Source organism: Haplochromis burtoni, unplaced genomic scaffold (assembly GCF_018398535.1).
Source record: "Haplochromis burtoni strain Fernald_Lab_line unplaced genomic scaffold, NCSU_Asbu1 Contig_1018, whole genome shotgun sequence".
Taxonomy (NCBI): domain Eukaryota; kingdom Metazoa; phylum Chordata; class Actinopteri; order Cichliformes; family Cichlidae; genus Haplochromis; species Haplochromis burtoni.
The window spans coordinates 41084-51426 of NW_024583379.1; the positions used below are offsets into that span (position 1 = coordinate 41084).

General features: G+C 42.7%; 3 gene segments (V, D, J or C); all 3 read left to right on the forward strand.

Annotated features, from left to right (window-relative positions):
* The window catches only part of LOC102291337, a 5178-nt gene extending 2891 nt beyond the window's left edge, over positions 1 to 2287 (forward strand). Inside the window, 1 exon segment of the V gene segment in view lies at positions 1838 to 2287. Within this exon segment, the coding sequence occupies positions 1838 to 1846 (9 nt within the window).
* LOC102291637 lies at positions 1156 to 2287 on the forward strand. The segment is given in 2 exon segments: positions 1156 to 1378; positions 1464 to 2287. Coding segments are annotated over 2 exon segments (429 nt in total).
* A 3629-nt stretch (positions 2288 to 5916) lies between these two features.
* On the forward strand, positions 5917 to 7004 carry LOC102291956. The segment is given in 2 exon segments: positions 5917 to 6130; positions 6213 to 7004. Coding segments are annotated over 2 exon segments (465 nt in total).
* The last annotated feature ends 3339 nt before the right edge of the window (positions 7005 to 10343 follow it).

A 10343-nucleotide genomic window follows, 5' to 3' on the forward strand; every position in this document is an offset into this window, starting at 1 on the left:
CAATAGTAATCCCTTACTTTACTCGTTACTTGAAAAAAGTAATCGGATTACAGTAACGCGTTACTGCCCATCTCTGCTTGTATCCTATGGTTCCTATTCTGTACAGTACAGTTTATTAGATTCCCCCTGTGTCTCCCTCTGTGTGGAGTTCTTCTGCCTTGTTTCTCCTCCTTGTATTTTCTTCCATGTTTCCCCGTCACGTCTGTGCTCTCCCTCGTGTTCTCTTCCCCTCCAGTCTGCATCTCCGTGTACTTCCTGTTTTACTTTGATAGTCTCCCGTCAGTATACGTCATGTTGTGTTTGCTCCTGCCCTGTCTCGTTATGATTATCAGTGTCAGCTGTGTTCCCCGTCTGCTCCCACGTCCCTCGTTATCCTTCTGTGTATTTATGTCCTCAGTTCCTGTTGGGTCCTCCCTCATGGTCATGTGGAATTCTCGGTGTGTTTCTCGAGTGTTTAGCTAACTTTACCCTCTTATGTTTTGCACTTTTACAGATTATATAATATAACATCTTGGTTTAAATCAATTCCTACAAGTTTGCTAAGTTAACATGTTCTTTATTTCAACTGTTAATTTGTATTGTTTAAACTTACCTTACCTACCTGTCTTCCAGAAACAAAAGAAGGAAATGTAGTTTTACTTCCTGCTTTATAGCTTCTGGGTTCATCTGAGGTCACAGGATGAGACCAAGTGCAGAAGGGGAAGAATTTGTGTAATTTAATCAAGTTGATTTTAGAGGGTTTATGGAGAAATAGATTTATTGTTGTAATATGCATTGATTACACCAGTAAAGAGTAGCAGTACAGGTTTGAATATGATGTTCATCTACTGAGTGAAATAGTCCAGAAAAGAAATAGTTTGGTTAAGTGGACGATTTAAGCAGAAAATGCGGGCGTTTGAGGAGAAAGGACCAGGTCAGTGTAGCTGTGTGCACTTTGACCTTAATATTCTGTTGAGTTAAGTTTATTTGAACTGAGTTAATTATGGAGTTGAGTTTCTTATTTGTTTATGTAAATATTGTTTGGGTCACAAAATGGTGAATAAATCACTGGACAGCATCAGTCTCCTGCACTTCTTCTAAAAGAAGAAAACTCATCTACTGGATCTTCTGAAGGTGATTTCATCAAAGACAACATCTCCAATGAAAGCAGCAGAAAGACGTGCTGAGTGTGAAGCTGTCAGCAGGGGGAATAACACAGGGCTGTGAATGAGTCCTGTCACTGTGATCAGGCTCCTCCTTCTAATCCACCAACTTAGTGTTGATGAAGACTAAACAGAGAGATCACAGCTTCTTTATACTTGCTGTAGCTCACAGTTACTCTACACTGCAGATATGACGCCTCTGTTCATCTCAGTGCTGCTGGCTGCTATGTGCCTCGGTATGAACACAACTCTGTTTCTTTGATATCAACATTGACGTGATTCTTTAACAGCACACTGATACTGTTTGTTGGTGTTTTACAGAATGCAGAGCACAAAAAGACAACGTGCTGCAAGCAAAAGGAGAAGAGACTGCTGCTGCAGGAGGCACAGTGACACTTGACTGTCAGTATAACACCAGCTCATCAAATCATTATCTCTACTGGTACAAACAGGATGGAAACAACAGCCCCAAATTCATCCTGAGTCGCTTTAAAGTTGGTGAGGGGAAAAACGAGGCTGGAGACAGATTTTCATCCACACTGGATTCCAGCATCAGATCAGTTCCTCTGAAGATCCAGAAGCTTCAGCTGTCTGACTCTGCTGTGTACTACTGTGCTCTGCAGCCCACAGTGACAGGAAACAGCAAAACTCTGTACAAAAACCTTTGGAGCAAAGACAACAGAATACTCCACAACATCCACTAGAGGGAGCCACACACTGTTAAACCTCTGATTCTTGTGTCATTGGACTGATGACAAAGACAACAGAGAAATGAAGCAGTAAAGATCAGAGACAGAGACAGAGCTGCTGTGGAAGCACAAAACTATTTGATTGGCTGAGCTATTAAACTGGCCCCGCCCACTGAACTTGAGCTCATCCAATGACATTATTTGTTGGTCATTGTGCTGCAGTGGAAGAACATTGTTCATGTGCTGTCTGTCTGGCTTTAATAACTCCAAAGACATGTTGCTGCACCTCTTTTTGCTTCTATCTCACATTATAGGTGAGTTTAAGAACAGGGATTAAAGTTTAGTTGAAGCTGCTGCATTAAGCAGATATACAGACTGCATTTCACTACTTTTCTTCTTTCTTTTTCCAGGACTAACAGCTGGAGACTCAATCACTCCTCAACAACCTGAAGTCACTGAGACAGAAGGAGAATCTGTCACACTCACATGTAGCTATCATACACCTGCAACCAGTGCTTACCTTTATTGGTACAGACATCATTCTGAACTTCAGGCTCCTCAGTTTATACTCTGGAAAAGAGGAAAGGGGGGGACATATGAATATATTCCTGATAATCGATATCGATCAGAAACATCAGATCGATCAACTAATCTGACCATAGCAGCCCTAACCCTGGCAGACACAGCTCTCTACTACTGTGCTCTACAAACACAGTGATACAAAGTGTAGAAGAGGCTGTACAAAAACCTGAACACAGATATCTGACTACTCTTCAAAGAGGAGGGAAGTGGTATTGAAACCACAGCTTCTGATCTGATCAATTTGCCATTTCCTTTTTTTATCAGATTCACTGTGGTTACAGCTGCTTAGGAGAAACAGAGCAGTACGAGTCCCACAACAGCAGCAGACTACAGGCCTGACGTTCATGTTTCAAAATAAGAGTTAAATTCCCTCCTTAAGCACTTCCCACATGAGTGATTGATGCTCTTTGAGAGGCCTCTTGATCTGATCTAATCTGCTATTTTAGGATGGACTGCTGGAAATAACCTGAAAATAACTTGCAGGTAAGACAAAGAGCGTCTTACTCTTAACCTACATCTCCTCTCTGAGTACACCGTCCTCAACAAAAATAATCAGAATTAACAAAAGCCTGAACTGATGGTTAGATTTCTTTGTTCCAGTCATCATGTAACAGCTCCAGGAATCAGTCAGGACACAGCTCTCACACAGCTGCCCTGGGGCAGACTGACAGGCGCGAGGCTGCCATATCGCACCATCGGCCCCTCTGGCCATCACCAGTAGGCGGCAGGTGAAGTGTCTTGCCCAAGGACACAATGACTGAGACTGGGCTCGAACCAGCAACCTTCCAATTACAAGACGAGCTGCCAACTCTTTGAGCCACGATCGCATCGTAAAGGTTCAAAGCAAGATATGAAGTTTAATTTTCTATTCTTAGGCAGCTAAATTAACACAGGTGTCCCATTTAGTCATAATTTTAATATTATAAATACTCAGTAACACACATCCAGTGTTTTTCGGTCTGGTTACTACCGTTAATGTCAGAACCGGTGCCATAATGGGACAGGATACCAGTAACCATCCCTACCAAGGACTGGGTGCAAGATTTGGCTGTTTTTAAGCCTGCACATCGTGAATTCGCCGTCATTCAAACAAAGGTACGTCAGTCCGAGCGCTGCGAGTAAAATGCATTTGAATTTCCTCCGAACATTCAGATCAGTGCAGCATAAATTCATTCATGAGGGGAAATGACAGTGAGAACATGTGGAGGCTGTTAGGTGGATAACATAGTGCACTGATTTGTCCTGAAGGATTTAGTTATTCTCTACGGTTAAGGAAATTGCACTAATTAATTCATTTTTATTATAAATAGTCCTAATTATACACATTGCTTCATTGTTTGTGTCCTGTGTCACTAAAAATACATTTTAGTTTTATACATCGATTAATGACCTGCAGAGTCTCTATATCATTTTAAGTAATTCATAAAAGTTGAGCTTCATGCTTTCTGCATCTTGAAGTGAACATCCTTGCATTACTTACTGTAGGTTCATTGTTTTGCATGCAGATTAAAAAGAGAACAGGCAGATTAATATAACATGCAGCGTTCTATAGATGGATACATAAAAAGAAAAAAACATTAATGTATGTGCTAAACACTTTGTTTGTTACATTTATGATAAATGGGTTTGAAAGTAGATAAAACATTTGTGTCGGCTTTGGCTCATTAAAGTTCTTGTCTTTAAATTAACTGTGTTTCAGGTCCTGCGCTCTCAAACACTCTCTTCGCCCTTTGTTTGGTGCCTCGGCGGTCACACCCCCTCCAGTGACATCACACTCCAAAGCCCTACAGGCTCAGCTGTGCTTGTATATTGTGGACCGTTAAAGGAGTTGAGCCACATACAGGGCTGAGGGGAGATGATCCTTTTATGACCAGGAATAAAAGCTGTGAGGGGAGACTGGAGCTTTGGTGTTGGCTACAGGCTGTTTAATTATGGCCAATGTTTAATAATGAGGATGAAGGGAGCCGCTGATCTCGGTGTCAGTGGGTCGAGTAAACTGTGACTGACAAATAGTTTTAAAGAGTAAAAGTAAAAAGTATTTGTGTATGACTGGGTTAACAGCAGTATACTAAAATGTGTGTTCTTGAGAAAATGTCATTCTGTAATGAAATATAATGAAACATGAAGTGAAATATAATCTCATGTGAGTGAATATTCGATGTGATGAAGGTTTCTGTGTTACAGAGAAGAAGAAAATGTAATGGAGGAAAGTTTAAATTCTGTTTGAAAACCCAGCAGGGTGCTCAGGAAGGAGCAAACTCCCCGCCGCTGGTGACCAGATCCACCGTCGAGAGCCTGCTGACCTGTGCAGCGACAGTGTGGCACGCCAGCTGCACGGAGGCACACGGGAAGAGACTGCAGAGGGTGGTGAACGCAGCACAAAAACTCATCCGCCGCCCCCTGCCCTCCTTGCCTGCCGTCCACAACTCCTGCTGTCTTAGCAGGGCCAGAAACCTTTTAAAGGACGCTACCCACCCCGGCTACCATCTTTTCAACCTACTGCCCTCTGGCAGGCGCTACCGATCCATAAGGGCCAGAACACAGAGACTCAGGGACAGCTTCTTCCCCAACGCCATCACCACACTCAACTCAAACTTGTACAAAAGTAATCTGCACTGAAATATCATCAGTTCTCTGCCCGTCTGTCTCTGTCTGAACTGTACTGTGCATTTATATTCATAGTAGTGTACACTTTTATTATTGTGTAGTTTTATAATGTGCTGTAAGCACATGTGCACTTTTATAGAGCTGTTCCCAGTTTTATACTGTGTTATTCTATGTATAATGGCGATAAAGGCTTTCAATTCAGTTCTTTCAATGTTTTCTTTTCTGCATGTGGAGAAAGTCAAATCGATAAAAAGAGATGATGAGGTGCGGGTGATCCGATGTCCGCTGCACAACCTGTGAACCTGCACATAGTTTCATAGTTTTGGACTTTGAGAAAGAGTCGAGAAGATTTGGATTTCCTCTCAGCCCCCCCCCCCCCTCCTCTCTCTCCTCAGCATGAGCTCAGAGTTCATTTGGATTTTAAACTTCAGTTGAATTCAGATTTATGTTTATAGCATCAAATCACAACAGTCACCTCACGACACTAAAATCAGGAAACCAGAGCCCCGGGTATTTGTAGGTCTCTCACGTCTGGCTGTTTGCTTTATCCTCACCAAAAATATGAATCTGTCAAAAACATCATAACATCAGCATTTCCATTCTGACCAGATACAGGAAGTGTTACCATGGCAGCAGGAGGGCGCCTCTCAGTGCACAGAAGAAGCCCATGTGACTCCTGCAGCTAACAGAGGCTGATACACCTCGCTGTGCGTTTGAAACTATTTCCCACTTTAATGCACCAACAAGTTAATAACAGGGAGGAAATAAATGCGCTGAATTACTGACAAAAGATGATTAGAAGTACTTGGTCCTACAAAGTGAACAGCTGACCGACTGCAGCTCAGCGTGACACAAACACAGCCTGACTACAAAACACCGTCGACACTGCTGCTGAAATATGAGCTTATTACACAACATTACACGAGCATAAGAAAGAGATGACGACCCGTTCACATCTGTGGTACGACCGTCACAGTGACATCACGAGGGGGAGGGGCTTCCCGTGCACGTGAGGAACGCTCGAGCGTCGCTCAGAGCCACATGCAGAAGCTTCGTTTCTGTCCAACAGGATGATTTTGGTGCCGGTGCTGCTCCTCTGCGTCTTCACTGGTAACTCACATTTACAAAGAATCTGTTCTATCTGCTGTTCAGACTCGGACCACAATAACTTAAATACCTTTTTCCTCTGTAGATGTGAGCTGTGAGGAGCTCAGTCCAGTCCACAGTGAGCACAATCAGCTCTCTGTGGAAGGCAACACCGTGTTTCTGTCCTACAACTACCCCAAACTCGTAACTACAGATTATTTCTTCTGGTATCGGCAACATCCAGGAAAACCACCTCAGTTTCTCATCTCACACTCAGCATCAGGATCTGTGCTAAATGATCCAGTCCCGGGACTGAAGGTCCAAGTGGAGGAAAAACTGATCCAGATGAACATCTCCTCTGCCACAGTGGCAGATTCTGCTGTTTACTTCTGCGCCGTGAAGCCCACAGTGGCAGGAAACCCCGAGTCCCTGTACAAAAACCCATCATCTCAGCAAAGAGCGCTCACACTTCAGCTCCTCGGTTCTCTTAGACAACACCGCCATCAAGTGGATTCTTCCAGCTTTGCATGATGCTGGAAGAAAACTCTGATGATGCTTAAATACAATCTGCAAGTTTAGACATTTGGTCCAGAAGTTTATTTGATTAATTTACAGAGAACTGATGACTCACAGAGTTTGTAAAGACGTTGGTATCAGAGAATGAAATGAAAATCACAAACTTTAGTACATTTCCATCCGTCTTTGGAAGCATCAGCGTCGCCAACAGGGGAAAATATCTGATTATTGCTTGATGGCTCAGACAGAACAGCAGAGATGTTTCGTGCTCATCTGCTCATAAGAGGAAAGCAGCCAGTTTATTTATGTCCTGTTTCCATCATGAGGAGGATGTAAGCTGTGTGGAAAAGCACCGTGATGAAAGTTTTGTTGTGATTTGGTGAAAAATAAATGAAATTGAATTGAATTAGAAAAGTGCTGAATCATATTTATTCTTGTTTTGTTTGAAAATCAATAACCAATCAGAGTCGCTGTTGCATTTATTGAAACATGCAAACATGAATAACTTATGATTGACAGAAAGAGGCTTTCAGTATAAATCATGAACTCTTCCAGTGTGGAGCCAAACCAACAGTTTGTGTGATATGGCAGCCTCGCCTCTGTCAGTCTGCCCCAGGGCAGCTGTGGCTGCACCTGTAGCTGCTCCACCAGTGTGTGGATGTGAGAGTGAATGAATAGTGGCATTGTAAAGCGCTTTGAGGACCCAGAAAAGCGCTATATAAATGCAATCCATTATTATTATAATTATTATTATTATTATTATTATAATTATTATAATTATTATTATTATTATTATTATTATTACTATCTTCAGTGTCTGTGGGCTTGGACACGAGGGAAGAGTCAGGGAGAGCTGGAGGCCATCAGCTGATGAAGCCAACAGAACCACATCATCCACAAAAAGCAGAGATGAGATTCTGAGACCACCCAGCTGGAAGTGTTCAGCCACCTGGCTCCGCCTAGAAACTGTGTCCTTAAAATGATAAAAGGGCAGCCCTGGCATTTCTTATGTGATCGAGCTCTTGAATGAACACCTCAAACAAAGAACACCTCAGACTCCCAAAGCTCCTCCCACATACTCAGAGGCACATGGTCGAACGCTTTCTCCAAGTCCACAAACAGACTGCTTGGGCGAACTCTCATGCAACTCCCATGCTGTAGTGTCGATGAGTGTGATCCTCCTGTAGTTGGAGCCCATTCTGTGGTCATTCTTAGTGCCAGTCCAAAGTCTCCACCCAACATTGTACAGTGTGTCATCCAGGACAGCCTACAACAGTAACTGGAGGTTACGCAGTAAATTATAAAGAAACTGTTTGCATAATATCTCAGATCAAATGGGTCAAAGGTCAAAATAATAATGGCATTTATAGGTCAGAGGTCAAAGTGATTATCCCATAAAATACAGAACTTTTTACAACTTAAAATACTTTAAAATATTTGTTAAGTCTAATTGTTGAATGTTGTCATTGTGTTTCTTAAATGTGTAAAGTCTTAGTTCAAGCAGGAGGATCGAGACACTCCTTCGTCTCTGAGCCGTCTGCAGCCGCTCTGTGCTGGGGGAGGTTTGATCACAGACACACAAGATTCTGTTTGATGTTTGGTTTTGGCTTCCTGCTCTTTGCATGGCTTCACTGTGCTGAGCATGATGAACCAATACAGGAACTGAACCAGACACTGGGTGGAAATGGAAATGGAAACATACTGGGTGTGGGGGGGATTACCTCTTTATGACCAAGGATGATGTTAGAAACAGTTGGAAGTCATGCACACACACACACACACACACACACACACACACACACACACACACACACACACACACAGTGTTAGATGGCGCTGGCACGGCTGGCAGCCTTAACCCAATTTCCCTCGGGATGAATAGAGTATGATCAATCAATCGATCAATAGTTCCTTGTCTTTCTAAGCAAAGGGGTTTTATGGAGGGAGGTGCTTGTGCTGTGATGTGTACTGTAACTGCATGTCAATGAAAAGGCTGCGAGGAAGCTGCTCTTTGAAGGATCGAGACTAAGAGCTGGTTCTTGACCAAAGCTTCCCTCGTTAGCGAGTTAAAGACCGGTTGAAGATGTTCTGTCTTGATTTCGCTCATCATGAGGAATACGTCTCTAAAGCAGCAGGATGTGGAAACACAGACCCAACAATATTTTTTCCTATTGTCCGAATGTGTTTTTTTAGTTCTCTTCTTTGATGAGAGTTTAATACAAGTTGAACTGTAAAATGTTGAAACTGAAACATGGATATGTGTGACTGTACTTGTAAGAAGTTTAACTTGATAAAAAAGACCAGCCTGTTCCCACTCAGCCTTTCCTCCATTGTAAAAACATGTTCATCATTCTTACCTGCAGTTTTTAATAAACCTGTTAATTCTTTGTGTCCAGTGAATAGAATTACTATAATATCATTAAGAATAAATAAATTATTATCAATGTACACATACACTGAAAAGAAACGAAATCAATTTCAATTACATGAAGCTTGGAGGTATTTAAAGAAGAACTAATAAAGTCAGTGTTTTACTGTCTGAGTGTGTCATGTACCAGTGGAGTTTCATCCACAGTGACAGATTATACAAATATCAACACATCTCTCATGAATCTGGTTTTTGTCATATTCAGGATACATTGGTACACATGAGCTTCAGGAGAGGCAGAAAAACTATTTCAGCTACAACAGTCACAAAAATGTGTGAAATGATGAACTAAAGATCTTTTGATTCGATAAACTTTCATCTTCTCGGTCACACATGTCCACGCTGGTTGGATCTTGTACAGTTTCCAAAACAGAAACTTGTGTTTGTGAGGAAACCTCAGATTTTTACTCTGTTTCTACTGTTTTCATGCAGAAACTCGTTTCTTTGTCTCTATAATACTCAATGACACTCACATTCCTATGGTTGTATCCAGCAGCCCTCTTACATCACATATGTGCAGTTGGAAATAAATACCACAAGGTGGTGCTAGAGCCACATGAAAAAACTCGTGAGGCGCTTGCAGTTCTCCACCTACTGGCCACGTTTCATGTCAGCAGAACTACAGACAGCAGATATGAGCTGATGGCTGTGTGTAACCTGCATGAGATACGGTGACAAAGACATGAATCCAACATGTGAAGACGCTGCACTGAGTCAGTCGTGTGTCAGTAAAAGTCAGCAAACACTTCATGTCTGGATTCAACGATGGAAACGTTCCTATAAAACCAGTGAAATTCAGCCCAACATCACATGCCAGAGTTTCTACTGGATCCATTTCTGGTGACTGGGATCCTCTGGAGGCAGGTTCATCTATAAATGTATGTTGACTTTGTACTTTGTGTTCTGATCAATCAGCCCAGCAGAAATGTGCCCGGGGTGTAGCTCAGACCTGCCAGGGCAGGTCAGCCACGTACCAGGTCGGTGGGTCGATCCCAGGCTCCTCCAGGCTGCATGTCAAATATCCTTGAGCAAGATACTGAGCCCATGTTGCTCTCTGATGCATCCATCGGAGTGTGAATGTGTGTGGTAAATGGGCTGTATTTGTATTATTTGTAAAGTGCTTTACACATCCAGTCATCCACACATTGACACACCGGTCATGAATGTTAGACAGAGCAGTTAAGAGCTTAGAAGCCTCCCTGCTGCTGCGGAGTCGGGGCGGTCTGCCTCCCCCCACCGCAGGGAAAAGGGTAACACCACCTGGGTCTGGGTGCAGTTCCCCCCTCCAGGGGC